This window comes from Syzygium oleosum, unplaced genomic scaffold (genome assembly GCF_021117445.2).
Source record: "Syzygium oleosum isolate NSW1041296 unplaced genomic scaffold, Sole_v2.1 Sole_v2.48, whole genome shotgun sequence".
Lineage (NCBI taxonomy): Eukaryota > Viridiplantae > Streptophyta > Magnoliopsida > Myrtales > Myrtaceae > Syzygium > Syzygium oleosum.
Genome location: NW_026607532.1, coordinates 1137837 through 1154958, shown reverse-complemented (window position 1 = coordinate 1154958; position 17122 = coordinate 1137837). Strand labels below are relative to the sequence as shown.

At 41.8% G+C, this 17122-nt stretch overlaps 3 protein-coding genes across 4 annotated transcripts; 2 read left to right on the top strand and 1 right to left on the bottom strand.

Annotated features, from left to right (window-relative positions):
- The first annotated feature begins 20 nt into the window (after window positions 1-20).
- Window positions 21-4963, top strand: LOC115681421 (6,7-dimethyl-8-ribityllumazine synthase, chloroplastic). Of its 2 annotated transcripts, XM_056306935.1 has the most exons (9): window positions 21-281; window positions 363-484; window positions 1511-1606; window positions 1715-1810; window positions 1944-2022; window positions 2114-2146; window positions 2807-2853; window positions 2961-3020; window positions 4470-4963. In XM_056306935.1, exons 1-9 carry the CDS (start codon window positions 95-97, stop codon window positions 4512-4514), a joined length of 765 nt encoding a protein of 254 aa, XP_056162910.1. In that variant the 5' UTR covers window positions 21-94; the 3' UTR covers window positions 4515-4963. The 2 variants fall into 2 exon arrangements, with proteins under 2 accessions (XP_056162910.1, XP_030461224.2); XM_030605364.2 differs by lacking the exon at window positions 2114-2146 and having other exon boundaries at window positions 26-281.
- A 3304-nt stretch (window positions 4964-8267) lies between these two features.
- Window positions 8268-11043, top strand: LOC115681418 (LEAF RUST 10 DISEASE-RESISTANCE LOCUS RECEPTOR-LIKE PROTEIN KINASE-like 2.4). Its single transcript, XM_030605362.2, has 3 exons — window positions 8268-9138; window positions 9593-9622; window positions 9706-11043. The coding sequence occupies exons 1-3, from the start codon at window positions 8373-8375 to the stop codon at window positions 10848-10850; spliced, it is 1941 nt and encodes a 646-aa protein (XP_030461222.2). The 5' UTR covers window positions 8268-8372; the 3' UTR covers window positions 10851-11043.
- A 3987-nt stretch (window positions 11044-15030) lies between these two features.
- On the bottom strand, window positions 15031-16103 carry LOC115681422 (uncharacterized). Its single transcript, XM_056306815.1, has one exon. It carries the CDS (start codon window positions 15795-15797, stop codon window positions 15297-15299), a length of 501 nt encoding a protein of 166 aa, XP_056162790.1. The 5' UTR covers window positions 15798-16103; the 3' UTR covers window positions 15031-15296.
- Between the last annotated feature and the right edge of the window lie 1019 nt (window positions 16104-17122).

The window sequence follows — 17122 nt, the reverse complement described above, 5'->3', positions numbered from 1 at the left end:
TCAAAACCCTGAATCTCAGCCAAATAAAACCCACCCACGACCACACTTCATCGCGCTTTGTCGGAGCAACGCGCAGACAACAGCCACCACAGCAATGGCGCCATTCACCCTCTCGCTCGACCCTTGCTCCCTTCCTCACTGCCTCCCTCCATCTTCATCATCATCATCATCCTCATCCTCATCCTCATCATCTCCATCTTCGCTCGTTCATCAGCTCCATCTTCACTCGCCTTGCGAGCGGCCGAAACCGGCCGCCATCTCCATCTCCTCTTCCTTGCAAGGTTCGGTTCCTTCGCCCCCTTTTCGTATCTGTTCTTCACCATAGCTTGCTTCAATTGCTTCTTTGCCTTCTTTCGTTTTAGGGGCTCGGGCTCAGTTTCCGATACGGCAGGGGAAGCCTTCTTCCTCCTCATTGCTGCGAACGGCTGCGGTTCGGCACCTGGAGGGATCCGTCACCGGAACCGCGGGCCTTCGCTTTGGCGTGGTCGGTTTCCCATTTTTTTGACTTCTTCTTTTTTGATTTGTTCATATTCATTCGGCGTGTATTTTCGCCCCATGTTGATTTGATCCGAGGGACTATTGAGGTTCGTCACTGAACGATATCTCATGAAAACCCAATTTATCTTTAATCTGTCGCTTGAATTGGGAGGAGCTTGTGAATTGGACGTTCATGGAATGGATGAATTTGAACACATTTGCTTCGAAGGGTCACATATTAGATAGGTATTTTGAAAGGACTGTCTTTGCGCTGAAACGTCTAATGAATGTACCTTTGTTATCGGTAGGTGGGAAATAATTACATTATGTAGTCAGCGGTACTTTTCTCTTTGGTGTTTCATTGGGAATTTTTAAAACGTTGCGAAGGTTTTGACAATTTTTGTCAATCTCATAAGCTGGTTCACCACTATGCCGAAACTTTGCTTGTTTGCCATTGTCATGGGGCTTGCTTCGTAGATGTTCATGGGGTTCTCTTTAAAACACATATTCCGTGGGTTTTTGCCATATGAAACGTACGTGATGCAGACTGATAGACCGTGTGATATAAGTTGCTGTCTGGTGATTATTGTTTGATTTAATTTGTCTGGTAAAATTGCAGCTGCTAGATGTTTACATTAGTATGTCACTATTTCAGGATATTTCCTTCGGTCAATATGATATAAACCTGAACCACATGAAATTGGACTTCTGAATTTGTCTTTCAGTGTGGATTTTTATTAATACTGAGAGGTATTACACCTGAAAAACCACTGGTTGCAACGAAGGATTTTGAGTAGCCTCTGTAATGCAATGATAAGATTATTCAAGTTTTAATTAGTCTTTCTCGCATGAAAAAATAGTTTTCTTTTTCTTTTTGCTTTCACTTTGTACGTTCTGATTTAAATATTCTTCATCCAAGGTAGTGTGACAAGAATAAACTGATTGGTGAATCTACCCTATCTTATTTTGATGATTCGGTTATTTCAACTTGAAGTGCGTGTTCATAGTTTCTTTTCATTACTTCATTGTAAAGGTTATAGCACGGTTCAACGAGATTGTGACAAAGCTCCTACTGGAGGGTGCTCTGAACACTTTCAGAAAATATTCAGTACGAGAAGAGGACATAGACGTGAGTAAAACTCTGTAGCTCTTACATTCCACATGCCCACAGCTCTGGGACTTTGCATGGTTCCTGTTTGTAGAGTTGGTAGAGATAATAGTCTTACATTGTCATCAGGTTGTATGGGTCCCTGGCAGTTTTGAAATAGGCGTTGTTGCCGAAAAGCTAGGGAAGTCTAAAAAATATCACGCAATCTTATGCATTGGGGCTGTGGTATGTTTTCCTTTCCTTCTGGTCACAGTATATTTTGCTGATGGATTCCTCCAAGTCCTGGTCCCTTCATCCTGTTTAGGATGTGAATAACTTGCTGTTTGGGGCTAATTGACATGTCTTAAAATGTCAATAGATAAGGGGTGACACTTCACACTATGATGCTGTTGCTAATTCGGCAGCCTCTGGGGTGCTTTCTGCTGGTCTTAATTCAGGTTGATACGTGCTTTCTTTTACTTACGAAGCTGCTTTGAATTTTTAGTGTCACAAAATACATGAACTCAAGAATTTGTTTATTATATGCAGACTATCAGATCAAGATTAATCGTAGAGCAAGATATAATTCCTTTATAAGCATTTGATCAACTTGTTATATTCCTTATGATGGCTAGAAAAATGACCCCAAATAGATATAGTGACGGTAACAAAGGGAGGGAGATAATTTATCTGAAAAATGGCCAATATGGTTTCAACCACCTTAAGGCTGTCACAGGCTGTTCTTTTTCAACATATGGCACATAATTCAAAAGATACTGCGGTTAGATACTTAAGTTCTAGTGGTTTTGTCCTTTGCCATGTAAAGGTGGCGTTCCCTCACAATAAGCGTGTGTTTCCTCTCTTAAAATGTTGCTACACATTTGTTCTCAATTGCTGTTACAAAAGTGATTAGTACTGTTTGTTATATTGAATGTTTCGTGACAGTGTTAGTAATGGCACTTGCACCAAACTGAAGGTCAAAGCAGATACTTGGTGGGTGTAGGAACCTCCATCTATGCAGGACCGATCTGTGCAGATTCTTATTTTTGTAAAACTGTCTGTATGGGGTACGCACTTTGGAAAATCTTTGAATTGATCTGATATTCTTAAGTGGTCACAGAAGTTTGGCCAAAGCGCCCATAGTTGACGATATTCATTGCTCTTATTCTCATATAATTGCTGATTTTCCAAGTCAGATACTAGCCTGTCAAAAGCAAAATAATCTTATGGGTGAATTTGTAGGTGTTCCGTGCATCTTTGGGGTCTTGACCTGTGATGACATGGACCAGGTGATTAATCGTTCTGGGATTTTTATCGATTTTGGGATTTGTGGTTGATATATTGCGTTCATCAGGGTTAGATTCACCTATGGATAAACTTTTCCTGCTATCTGCAGGCTTTGAACAGAGCTGGTGGAAAAGCTGGGAACAAGGGATCTGAGGCTGCTTTAACTGCCGTAAGTTGTTGCTAGTTATTCTCTTAGTTGAGCGGTTATGTTTGTTTGTATATAGTGTTGCTTTCTACTCTCTTTTCCTTTTCGACTTTGCTTCTCTTTCTCCTATTATTTATTGTACATTGGTTTGCCCCCAATTTATTGATATGTGGAAAAACGATGGAGTGCGAATTGCCCTCTTCATCCCATGATCCTTCGGTTTGGCTGGTTTTGTCTTTGAACATGATAAAACGACTTGGTGAGAAGCCGCGGGAGTATTTCATCGTGCTGGTATTGCATATAGCATATCTCGCAAAGGTAGTTTGGCATTTCATGGTCTCCCTCAAACACAGTTTAAGCTTAATACCTCTAGTCTCTTATAGCAACTGTCAGTGTGCCCGAACAAATGCTAGACAGAGTTTCTCAATATTAGAAACTAGAGTCCTCCAATCAATTAAGTACCTGCTAGTACCCATAGAGATATCCCTGAACATATAACTCACCCTACCCCTAAACTGCCTCTATATGGAGATATGGCTAAGCAAAGCCCCCTAAACATCTCTATCCAGAAAGTCCAATTGTACTTGCAATAAGATCCTGATTTGTTCCAGCCTACATAGACGTGAAGATTCCTTGAGTGTTCTAATTGAACTTGTCCCCGAAGAAGGTGACCCCAGCGACAGTTTGCCTGAAATTCCTTCATTTCACTGTCTTTAGGGGCTCTATCTTCAATCCTTTCGCAAGTTTAGGGAGATCTCATATCTCTTAATTTGACAAACAATGTACTTAATCTGCATGGATTGGGGCCCTCATCTTTGGATGTGTTCTCTTATTGCCATTGTGAAATGAGAAATCTTGTTGACTGGTGTTTGGCTAAGATGTAATGATGTGCTTCTAGTTCTGGAAACTTGAGAAAAACCATCATATCGTGGTTCTTTTTGTGCAACTACCTTCCTGTCGGACTGTTAGGGAATTGTCTTGTGCATCAGCAAATGACCTTTCGGTATTATCTGCCTGTGTGAAAAAAGAACTATGAGGAAAGGTAACCATAGCTTAATTTAAACAAACTATAAATAGCTCTTATGTATTTTCACTGGTTGATCTTGCTGTTGCAATTCCTGTACTCCGGGTTTACTTATATACATACACAATGCATCTGCATCATCGCCTGCTAGAGTTGGGTAGCTCGCCTCGTTGTCATGCAAGGGCTGTGCCTCCCTTATCGGTCTTGGGTGAGGGTCGCCCAATCCTGCTTTTCTCTGAGGCATAAGGAGGGTGAATGACCCTCACCAATGTGCTGGCCACCCCTCTCTGGACTTAAATGTAAACTTGGTTTCTCCTATGGACGATCCTATGAATTCAGCAAGATAAATCTTAGTCTCTGCCTTCTCCCTTTCGAATTTATTTGTTTACTTGCTTTGTGAACTGTTGGCCTTATTTTGCCAATTTTTAATTTAGTTATGTGCCTGGCAGATCGAGATGGCATCTCTGTTCGAGCACCACCTGCCATTGGTTTGACGGGCAGAGCTGGGCATAAACTTTCCAAGTCAGCAGTTGCGGCATGTATTTCAATAACTTGTGCATTCACCCATGAAGGATTGTAAGGGCTTCTGGATTACGAGAACTATGATGCAGTAGAAAATGCTTACACGACTTATTAACATAAATGTTTCGGTACCTTTCGTCATTGGATCGTCGTAGCCATAAAATGATCTGGTGCCTAGGCAACGCTCTTTGATCTTTGGTTTTGCCCAAATGGAGCTTATCGGCATCAAACTCTGGCTGTGGACTGTAGGGCAACGTATAAGCGGGAATTATTCTATCTTTATTTAATTGATCTTGGGTTGAAGAAGCAGTTTTTGCTGTTTGATCTATGTAACTTGAGCATGTGTTTATCAGGACGAGGCAAGAATTGGTTTACTCTATTAATGAATAATTTGATGGACTAATGAGCGCATTTTAGTGAATATCTAATCTTCATGTGCGCGCATGTGTTTATATATATACATATAGATTGTATTTTTCAATATAATATAATTAGCTGAAGAAAGTTATCCTCTATGATCGTGTATATTTTGGTAATAAATTTTTTAAAATAATTGTTAATGTATATGTATATTATATTTTGAACTATCTACACAGAAAAATAAGGTCAAAAGTTGTATTCATGATTGCGTATGTTTTATAATATTAAGATTAGCAAATTAATAATAATTTACTCATTAATACAAATAGTCTACTAAAGAAATTAATTATTTTAAGAGGTTTTTCATACCAAGATACTGCACATTTCATCGATACATGATGCTAGAACTTATACAATACGACACCCTCCATACGATAAATAAATGGTATTAGATGGTCAATGAAAATTTCATCATTAGAGAATTATAGCTCATCTTTTATATGTAAATATTACAAAATCAATGAAACGATTATCGTTAAATAAATGAAAAGAACCCATCATTATAAAAATTCTATAGTGTATTTTCAAAGAGTCATATTACGCGACTGTGTATATGTCGTGAATAAATTTGACTAAAAGCATTAATTAGTGGCACTAGCCTTATGATCAAACTTCATTTCGGATATATCCATGAACTAACTAGAAAAGAACCAGCTCTCAACGATGCTGTTCGAAACAACAATCCGTCTGTGCCCGCGGAAGCGGCTTGAACGAGGGAGACGATGAATAATAGAGAGGGAAAAGAATTTGAAAGAAAAAAAAAAAAACCAATCACGAGGTACAAGAAACTTTCTAAAGGGGCATTACATCGCAAAATTAAAGTGGCTTTGTATCCAGAAAAAAGGTGGTTAATTTCACACTAAGACGTTGGCCCAAGGCCTAATTATATATGTAAAGAATCTCCAATTTCGCACGGATTAAGCTCTCACAAGAGCACTGTTGCTCTTTCCCTGGACGATTAGAACTAGAAGTCTAATACTTTTCTTCCGAGATAGAAAAACAATCAGGTAACAAATCAAATTGGAACGATTGATCAAGTTTTTTTATCGAATTATGTGGAGGGGAAACAAAAAATACATTTGTCAAAGAAAAGGGTTCACATTCTTTCGTCAATCTCTCGCGTTAGGATTCTCTTAAGCATCACCTATTCACACTTTGTTCCTTTGGATTAAGATAGAACTATCATTGAATATATAAATGGACAAATGTTGGGTTGATATTATCATCAACCGAGATGAATTTATAGGACGAATTTTTTTTGAAGGGACTAAGATTAAAGAAATTTCATCATATTTAAGAAATTATAATCTACTCTATCAAAGACAGAGCGATGTACGTACATCCACAGGAAGCTGGAAGAGAACACCGTAACACTAGAATCAATCACCTTTGTTGAAGTGTACATGAGAATTGTTGAAGCCCCTTTTACTAAACTAAATATATATATATATCTATCTTTGAGATTCCCTTTTCACAATGTATATTATATATAATAAATATATCAGATATAAGATTCATATAGAAAGTGATTAACTTTCGATAAAATCTTGCAAAATTACTCGATTAAATAAGTTTCCGTATTTGTCGTCTGTTTTTGACTTTTCCCTTGTAAAGCATTCCCATCTCACAAGACACGGGAAGGTAAACAGAGAGAAAAAAAAGGCAACATTACCTACCTTTAAATTGAAATTTTTATACACGGATCCCACCAACAAAAATACAAATTTTCTTTCCATTTTGCCCGTACAAAAATGATGGATCGTCTTTATAAACTGCCTCCCATCAATGTGGTTTCCAATGGGCAGTTATCAACGAAAAGGTACGAATGTAGAAAACCGTATGGTGGAATCAACACCGCTCAAGAGAGAAAAATGGGGATCAATATCAAAGGACGGATTTTATTTTAAAACCACATCCCTAAAAATATGGGATCACATTATACATAATACCATCAATACACGAAAGGATTGGCTTAGTAGGCTACGCCCATAATTGCTGTCAAATTTCTGTCTGCGCGGATTTTCGATGGCTGGAGGTCAGATTTATTTTGCGTCCTGTTTTCCGCACGTGATTCTAATTTATGCTGGAGTTCTGTTTGTTCAATGCATGAATAGAATCGCTTCGACATGGCGGCGACAAGAACCCTTCTATCTCCTCCGGGTTCAGCTCCGGCACGGCAGCGGCGGAGGTCGCCGCTCGGCCCCCCCCCCCCCCACCTCCTTGGCGGCAGAGCTTGCGGCGAGGAACAGCGCCCCCATGTCGGTCGCGGTCACCGGGGAGTTGAGCCAAGCCGCCGCATCGGGAACATGACGTAGACGTTTGCCATCTTGAGGTCGCGGAGAGAGCACGAGTTGACGTGTTCAGGGTCTCGAGCATGAGCTCCGCCGCCTTGGTGGGCGCGCGGAACTGCTGGTCCTCCCAGCCAGCGAAGATCACCTTCGCGGCCCGACAGGGTCCAACGAGAATCGCTCTGATGTAGAAGGGATAGCGAGAAAACCAAGAGAAGTGTTAACATATTTATATACATATGACTGAAGAGGTCTCTTAAAGTTCCTTCCAGTGGTAGGCTTGCTAGGCAGATAAGGGGGAGGATTTTTGTAGCTTTCAGGCATGTTTTGCTTTGAGAAGGTCTTCATCGACCGTGGATACAATAGATCTATTACCTGATATCGGGCATGTTATTGCAATGCACATCCTCCTTCAAGTTTTCAAATATATGACGTATTCTTTGAAGATAATTAATTTAATCACAATAACATAACAGTCTTTGAGCTGCTGTTAAAATAACAGCATGTCGTGAGTCATAAATTCTTGAAGGAATGAGCCTCGCAGCAGTTTCTAATTATTTGTTATCTATTTTTTTTTTGGGGCCCAAAAAAGACTATTATTTTCACATTAGATTAAGGACCATCACATAAGCATTTTTCATTACGTATTTCAGATTTTTGAATCGCAAGCTTCATGCCACGGTAAAGTTAACACATGTGACTTTCCAAAAGAAAATAAGGAGAGGAAAAAACAAAAGGTTTCTGAAGGGACCAGTACTTCCGACCAAAAACAATCGGTCGAGCACCTGAACACAATGTGCTTATTAGTGTAGCTTTATTCAATCTGCTTTCCGTAAACACTTCTCTCCACAAACTCTGGTCGAGTGGTTGGATAAAAAAAAGATGAATTGGAGACGTGAAGACTGAAGAGAGCTCACAAAGCAAAGCTCTTTCTACCACAAGTCATTGGAGGTGGTGGGGCTTTTGATCATCAAAGCTCGGGGAATCTGTTCTTTTTTCAAGCGTGTTGCAAATGGCACTTTCCCAGCAAAGCTTAGCGGAGCTCCGAGGGTCTAGTCAGCTGAGAGTAACTACTCTCTGTATTCTCTCACATCCACTCTCACTCTCCACCACCACCCACCAATGCAACGCCACCTCCTCCTCACGGCGGCGACCGCCCTCCTCCTCCTCCTCCTCCTCCACTCGACGGCGTCGTCGTCGTCTCCCTCTGTCGACAACTCCCTCTCCAACTGCGACCAAACCTTCAACTGCGGTCCCCTCGTGAACGTCTCCTACCCCTTCACCGGCGGCGACCGCCCCGACCACTGCGGCCCGCCGGAGTTCCGCCTCGGCTGCGTCGGCGGCTTCCCCGAGTTCACCGCTGGCTTGCTCACTTACCGCGTCCTGGCGCTCGACCAGACTCGCCAATCGCTCACTCTCTCAAGAACCGATCTTTACAACAACATCTGCTTGTCGCAATACGCCAACACCACTCTCAACTCCAGCATCTTCACCTTCGTTAGCGACGACGAAGACCTCACCTTGTTTTATGGGTGTTGGACGATTATGACCGTCAAGCCCCAGAATCTGTTCAGTTGCGAGATCAATGGGACCGAGACGGACAACTATTACTTGTTGGGTGCTTTACCCACCGATCCGATTCTTAATGTGAGCACGTGTAATGTGAGTGTCACGGTCCGAATTCTGCAGTCCGCGGTAAACATGCTCACCGCAAACCGGTCGAAGCTCAGGGAGGCTCTGATGGAAGGTTTTGAGGTGAATTACACGAATCCGTACGAGGATGAGTGTGTGCGCTGTGGTGGGATTGGTGGGGAGTGTGGGTTTGACTCTGATCTGGGGAAGCCCATTTGTAGTTGTGATGACCGAATTTGTTCCACATCCACCGCAGGTACTGCAATTGGTCACTTTCTGTTTGTTCAAATGTGACATGCTGCGGAATTGCTGATCTGAAATGAGATATTTTCTTATCATGCATGCTAGTTTTACCCTTGCACCTTTTACTTTAGTCAAGTAATAGCACCAAAGCAGAAGCTTAGAGCAGATAGCTCCCTTTTTATAGGTAGATGGAAAAGGATGTGGCATTCCAAGCCAATCGAAGGGGAGAGGAAGCTGCTAGAATGAAATAGATTGGTATCACTTTATAGATAGTTTACGGATAATTCCTACACAGAAAAAAACTTCCACGTCTCGAATATGATTGTGCAAATGCGGAGATTCACCACACGGGCAAGGTTTTCACTCTTTGGTTGTTTGCTATCGGCAATTCCTGCAAGCAAACTCAATTTGCACCAGATTCCTGTAATTGTAGTCAACCCTGGAAATAATACATTTTCCTTTTCCAGGATCCAACAGGTGGAGAAAACTTATCATAGGTAAACATCTCTTTGAAATCACTGAATTTGTATCTCTTGCTTCCGTAAATCGCTGATATCTTTTAAGTGATTGAAAAGGACAGGTGGAGCGTTTGCTATTGGTGCTTCAATATCTGCGATTGCCATCATTTTCACATGGAAGGTTCCACTCTTCAAGAACAAGAAAGATCGCGGCGTTGAGCGATTGATAGGAATCCATGGATCTCTTGCTCCAAGAAGATACCGATATACCGATTTGAAGAAAATGACAAACTCATTCTCAGAGAAACTTGGTCAAGGAGGATTTGGTGCAGTGTACAAAGGGAAGATCAAAGATGATTGTCTTGTGGCCGTGAAAATTCTGACAGAGTCGAAAAGTAGCCCGGAAGAATTTATCAATGAAGTCGTGAGCATTAGTAGAACTTCTCACGTTAATGTAATCACTCTTTTAGGTTTTTGTTACGAGGGGAAGAAAAGAGCTCTAGTTTTCGAGTACATGCCTAATGGTTCGTTGGATAAGTTCATATATTCCGGAAGAGCTTTAAATAGGAGCAGTTCCTTGGAATGGAAGCTACTGTATCATATTGCAATTGGCATTGCTCGTGGGCTAGAATATCTGCATCGAGGTTGCAATACCAGGATCTTGCATTTCGATATAAAACCTCATAACATCTTACTTGATCGAGATTTTAACCCCAAGATTTCGGATTTCGGCCTTGCTAAACTTTGTCACGGGCAAGAGAGTGCTGTGTCGACTCTCGGCATGAGAGGAACGGTCGGATTTATTGCACCAGAAGTTGTTTTTCGAAACTTGGGGAGAGTCTCTCACAAGTCTGATGTTTACAGTTATGGAATGTTGGTTCTTGATATGGTAGGCTTCGGAAGTTCTGACATCAAATTTTCCAACAGCAGTGAGGTGTACTTTCCAGAATGGATTTATAGGAACTTAGAGCCCGGGAAAGAACTGAAATTGCCGATGAATGTGACAGAGGAGGAGGAAGTGCTAGCGAGGAAGATGATTATTGTGAGTTTGTGGTGCATTCAAACCAGTCCATCTGATCGACCTCCAATTGTGAAGGTGATAGAGATGTTGGAAGGTAGCTTCCAATCACTGCAAATGCCGCCGAAGCCCATCTTGTATTCGCCATCACGATCATTGTCGCAACATTGGGAAATGACGACGTCGACTTCCTATGGGAGCCGCGAGGAGGACAGAATACTAGAGAATTTGGAGGAAAGCAACAACTAATGGAAAAGTGGTATTGCACGATGTTAACTCCTCGAGGTAATTGTCATGCCTTTCTTTAGGTTGAATATGTTGTTCTTAGAGTTGCAATGAAAGTAGAGAGGACGGTTTTGTTATAATTGTCTGCATATTGTTATTCTGTGGAAACATCCATGTCGACACCAATATCTAGAATAACATAATAACTATAGTCTTAGATCCATGCAACGCGCTGACAACTTGCTAGTTTAACGGTAAAATTAGTGTTAATGGGACGATATTTGGTAGATGCTTGACTCGTCAGAATCATCTACTTCGTAAACAATCATCTGTGGAAAAAGATAATAGGACGAGAGTTCACGCTCTCATAATTGATAATCCTACAGGAATAATAGGTTCATTACGAAAATTCCATAATTAAAAGAACCACCTCCCAATAATATTTTCCGAAACAATACTAGGTCTTTGACATCGAAATTTCTTGAATAATAATATATACTGTCACCTTTTGACTATGCATTTTGGCTTTTTACAAGCATTAAGCACTTAAAAACACTGCAGCTGCTGATAGGGCTGCCTACAATCAGATATTAAAATCTATAGACACGATCATTGACTATATCTGGGTGAATATGCTGCTCAAAATAAGCAAAGCTGTCCAAAAAAATCTTAAATTTATTGTACGGAGACCAATTAAGTCATAAACCTTTGCATTTGGCTAATTTAACTCTAAACCTTTTGATGATTTGTTAATTTAGTTCTTCCGGCTATTGTTGGCTGGAAATCGCTAACGTGAGCGCCAACTGTCCCACCTAACATGGCCATTGGCCGGCGCTGATGTGGACAATTTTTGAAATTTTTTAAAAAAAATTATTATTATTATTTTCTTTTTCTTTTCACTATGCTTCTTCCCAAAAGGGCTGGCGACCCTCACCCAGCGGCTAGGGATGTCAAGAATACCCTAACCGGACAGAACCAAACCAAAAATAAATAAAGGAATTCGGGTCGGGTGATAAGTAAAGGAATATGGGTAGTTCGACGGTTCGGGTAAACGAACCGAAACGACCATGTTTAATCTCTCTCCTTATTTGATGCCTGAAAACGTGTCTTTCATCTTTTCCATTCAGAGAATATTTTCTTTTTCATGTAAAGAGATTGCGATCCCAGCACCGCTGTCTCCTCCCTTGCCCTCTCCGCCACCGTTGGCAGCCGAAATTGTCGCCGGAAACACGTCGAGGACGGGTGAAGCTGCTCTATTCTAGTTTTTCGCTCATTTCCCCCAGCAAAAACTTTCTCAATTTCAATCTTAGTGTAAGGAAAAGAAAACCACATCGTTTGGTGCAAAAGGTTGGATGCTCGCCTGGCGGATCCCAAAAGCAGCGCCAAGTCCTCAGTTCTCCATGGGAAGTACGAGCTCGGCCGAATGCTGGACTTTCGAGGAGTTATACCACGCGCGCAGCCTCTAGACAAAGATCTTGTCCACGGCCGAGCTCTGTTGTCTTTCTCATTTGCTGCCACTTCATTGAGAATGTACGAGTTAGCCGGCGAGCCACTCTTTTTGCTGGGCCACCCTTAGGTGGTTTGCGCCTCTCCTCCATGGCCGTCCAGATCTCAATGAGATTGGTGGTCATGGAGCTTCATCAACTCCAAATGAAGAGGCGCATTGTCGCCGGTGAACGTCGACGACGTCGCGGAGCTCGCACGGTCGTGGCGTTCTCAGGATCCGTCCTTGTTGCAGGCGATCCCAAGATCTGTTCATGGCGTCTATTTTTTTTCATTGATATGGCGTCTATTTCTGTAGCAGCTTTTGCTGTAATAGAGGGTGTGAAGGGAAGAAGAAGAAGCCCACAAAAATGAAGAGGGAAATCAAAACCCGAACCAGACCGATCCGAACTGCCGTTTCGGTTCGGGTCACAAAAATATGTCATTTGTGTCCGGGTTGGTTTGGGTATCGGTGGAAACCGAATCGAATTGGCACATTGACTAGTGCCCGGTGAGGGCTTAAGGCTCTCGCACGAGGCTCGCGACTCTCAACAGCCAATGGTCAAGGGCTGCAACCCTTGAACACTCGCTCGCCGTGCCTGAGGGCCTCGAGCCCTCGCCGCCCAAATTTGGGGGAGGGTTGTGACCCTCCCCTAAGGTAGGTAAGGGCCTGCGTGCCTCACAGCTAGCAAGGGCTTGGCGACCCTCGCCTAGTGCCAACGAGGGCGTGTAGGTCCCTCGACTATGGCCAGCGGAATGATGCACAATGAAATGACAAGAAAAAAATTGCAATGGATGTTAACATCAGCACTGGCCGTGCCACATAGGATGGCCATCGTCCAATCAGCAATTTTCGGTCAAACTTAGCCGAAAGGACTACGTTGATAAATCGTCAAAAGGTTTAAAATTACATTGAGCAAATAACAAATAATTCACTATAATCGGAGAATCAGAATTACAAACGTTTAGACGCTCAAGTGTTTTCCATATTTAGATTATACAAAAACCCCATGTGTTTATAAATAAACATCTCAATTGATGTAAAACTCACAGCATATAAATCAGTGTGTTGAAATCTCTTCGTGTAGCTTGAAGAAATCATGGCATGGATGGAGCACCCACGAAGCCACGCATGAGTTCTTCGTTTACTCTTGCGCGGTTGATCCTCGTGATGTCCTTTGTACGTCTGTCCTCGCGCGACTCAAAAAAGGAGGAGAGAGTCATCTCTAGTGTGGCAATATGATAAAAAAAAAAAAAAGAGTCATCTCTTAGTCGCACCAAATTTTCTGGCTTTCCCTTTATGCAAAATTGAGTAATTTCTTATCGTAAATCTCTGTTAAGAGTGTGAATACTCGATGAGAAGAGAGTGACGCAGTGTTGTGAGAGGCGATTGAATTTGTAGAAGAAGCTATTGAAGGGTTCGTGTAGAAGCAGCACTTTCTACCAGTTGTAACATAGTAAGGACTATATAGTAAATTTCAGCCTTGTTGAGGCTGTCAGAGCTGGGAGAATAGAGTAGACCAAGTGAATGGCCCGAACCACGACAGATATGTTTTTCATCTCTTCGATTTCTTTACCTCCTTTAATATCGGTTTGAGATAAGTGCTTTAAAAGCCATAAAATTTGTGACGAAAGTGCAATTGAATCATACAATTTTCAAAAGGTGCAATTATATTTAAAACTTGTCAAATTGGTGCAATCGAGTCTTTCCGTTAATACCGTCAATTTGTCTAACAAAAAATGTTGACGTGGCATTTTTAAATTAATTTCGCTCTCCTAAGGGAAACGATATGGTCTTATTTCTCTCTTAAGAGAATAACTATCATACGAGCGAAATACCTCGCAACACATTAATAAGACATCGTAGGTATAAGATAATAGGAAGAGACTTCAGGCTCTCATGATTCTACAGGAGTGATGACTCCATTTTGGAAATATCCTTGATCAAACTTCAAAAAAACTTGCTCTCAGTAACACTTTTCGAATGAGAAAGACAACGGATAGAGAGGGAAAAGAATTTGAAGAAAAACTAATCATAAAGCACAGGAGATTTTCTAAAGGGGCATTACATTGAAAAGATAAAATGGCTCTGTGGATATTGGATGCAGAGGAATAGGTAGTTAATTTAAACCTGAGATGTTGTTGGCCCAAGACCTAATTATATATTTCCAAGATCTGGTAAAAATCTCCAATTTCCCACAGATTAAGCTCTCACAAGGGCACTATTACTATTTCCTTTGATGGTAAGAACTAGAAGTTTAATAGAAAGACAATTATGTAAAAAATTGAATTCGAACTATTCATTAATCTCTAGCGTTGGAGTTCTCGTATCACCTATTGACATTTTGTTCCTTTGTATTGTGATCTAACTGTCATTGGATAAATAAATGAACAGATATTGGCTCAACATTATCACCACCTAAAATGAAACTATATTCAGAATTTTTTTTTTGAAGGGACTAAGATTAAAGAATCACACTATTTAAGAAATAGTAATCTACTTTACCAAAGATAGAGCGATGTACGTAAGTCCACGGACTATAATAGAATCAATTATTGAAGTGTCCATGAGAATTGTTGAAATCTCTTTTACTGACCATATATATATATATATATATATGTGTATGTATGTATGTCTTTGAGATTCTCCGTTCACTATATATATAATAAATACATCGGATGTAAGATGCATATAACTTTCAATAAAATCTTGCAAAATTACTTGATTAAATACGTTTCCGTATGTCTTGCCTGTATTTGACTTTTTCCTTGGAAAGCATTCCCATTTCACGAGCTCGCAATCAACACGGGAAGGTAAAGTGCGCAAAAGAAAGGCAATATTACAACCTACCTTTAAATTGAAATTTTGTATACACGACGGATCCCTCCAACAAAGATACAAATCTCCTTTCCAATTTTTCTTACACGTCTAAACCTAATTGGACGGATCTGACAGAAAATTCTAACGCGATTAACTACCTCCCTCGCTCAGTCTTCGGTTATGGTTTCCAGCAAAGGCTTCTTTGACTTTGACATGGAGAGCCTGTGCATGAACTCCGGCGTCGAGAACCCTTCGATCTCCTCCAGGTTCAGCTTCGGCACGGCGGCAGCCGCGGCCTCGGCCCCCCGCTCCTCGCCCGACTCCGGCAGGGACCTCACCCGGCTCCCCCTCTTGGCGGCGGCGCCCGCGGTGAGGAACAGCGCCCCCACGTCGGCCGCGGTCACCAGGGAGTTGAGCCGCCGCATCGGGAACATGACGTAGACGCTCGCCATCTCGAGGTCCTCGTCCGCGTTGAGCGCCGAGAACCGCCGCCCGGCCCGGAGCGAGCACGAGTTGACGAGGAAGTAGTTCGGGGTCTCGAGCATGAGCTCCGCCGCCTTGGTGGGGGCGTGGAACTGCTGGACCTCGCCGCCCGGGAAGATCACCTTCGCGGCCCTCGACTGCCGCCCCGCGGGGCCCAACAGGGCGCACGACACGTAGTTCCCCATCGCAAGAAAGCACGCCCGCAAGCGCACGCACAGACAGGACACAACTCCCAGTGCGGCACGGCTTCTTCCGGCGGCCCACGAAACACTCTTTGCCAGCTGCCAAGGAGCTCAAGAATTATAAGGGACGAAGAGGAGAACAGGGACAAAGATGGGAAGAATCAAGATTTGGGTTTTTTGAGGCGTGAATGGTGGAGAGACGAGGAGCTTTATAGGGAGAAGACCATGTCGTGAAAGTGGGAGGAAGTCATAGTGATGGGGAGAGAGAGAGAGAGAGATATAAACGAGGAGGAGGAGGAGGAGGAGGACTGGAGCTTGCGTAGTTTGACGAAGTAGCTTTGAAGAAATTGATGGAAAAGGTCCAATTTTTTGAAACAGCAATGGAAGATTCTCAAGTCCGGGGACAGTCGTTCGTTTTAGGTTTTATTCCGCGTCGGAGATAATAATAATACTACGAATATATGTGTACGAACATGTCAGAAGAAACGAAATCACACGGAATTGCAGCTGTTTTTTTTTCCTTGTCTGCCCTTGCTATATTTTATTTTATTTCCGGGATTTTGATTTTTGAGATTTTTGGCCTGAGAAACTGCCTGGCCCGTGGTCCGATGGGACCGCGCAGGGTTCACGGAGGTTCTTGTTGATGTGTGGTGGGGACCTTGGGGTGGGTTCACATGACGCGTCGAAGACGCGAAATTTTGCCCGCGCGGTGACGGCTCTTGTGGTTTTGGTAATTTGGCATTTTCACATCGGGCACGTGGGTAAAAATTGTCTGCGCACTCTATTAGGAATGTATCTTAGAGATTCTTTACGTGCATTCTCCATGTCTCTTAGTATTGTCGCGCATATATCACCAGGATTATAATATCTTGTTACCTTAGACGGTTATCTTGCAAAATCTTATTCGCTATGAAATATATCAAAATCATAACATTCTCTTTTCTGTGTTCGGAGGCTCTTCGCTAAGCTAAAGACTAAATTGATTTTTTTTTAGGAAAATGACACAAATGGTCCATGAATTTTAGCCTAATGTGTAATGCGGTCCATGAACTTTTAATTTGTTGAATGTTGTTCGCGAGCTTTAACTCAATATGCAATGTGATCCATAAACTTTCAATTTGTTCAATATGACCTCTAAACTTTTGGTACATGTTCAATGTGGTTCATAAAATTTCAACTTTTGAACATTTTCATATAATCCAGGGACTAAATTGAACATGTATAAATAAATTAAAGTTCATGGTCGATATTGCATATTACACTGAAATTCAGGTCAAATTAAAAATTTATGGATCTTATTACATATTTGGTCAAAATTTAAAGATCAT

Bases quoted from the DNA above. Each gene is read 5' to 3' on its own strand.
- LOC115681421 (XM_056306935.1), top strand. From the start codon at position 95: ATGGCGCCATTCACCCTCTCGCTCGACCCTTGCTCCCTTCCTCACTGC. The intron at 282-362 runs GTTCGGTTCCTT...CTTTCGTTTTAG, and splicing joins CATCTCCTCTTCCTTGCAAG to GGGCTCGGGCTCAGTTTCCG. The intron at 2,854-2,960 runs GTGATTAATCGT...TGCTATCTGCAG, and splicing joins CCTGTGATGACATGGACCAG to GCTTTGAACAGAGCTGGTGG.
- LOC115681418 (XM_030605362.2), top strand. From the start codon at position 8,373: ATGCAACGCCACCTCCTCCTCACGGCGGCGACCGCCCTCCTCCTCCTC. The intron at 9,139-9,592 runs GTACTGCAATTG...TTCCTTTTCCAG, and splicing joins TTGTTCCACATCCACCGCAG to GATCCAACAGGTGGAGAAAA. The intron at 9,623-9,705 runs GTAAACATCTCT...TGAAAAGGACAG, and splicing joins GTGGAGAAAACTTATCATAG to GTGGAGCGTTTGCTATTGGT.
- LOC115681422 (XM_056306815.1), bottom strand. From the start codon at position 15,797: ATGGGGAACTACGTGTCGTGCGCCCTGTTGGGCCCCGCGGGGCGGCAG.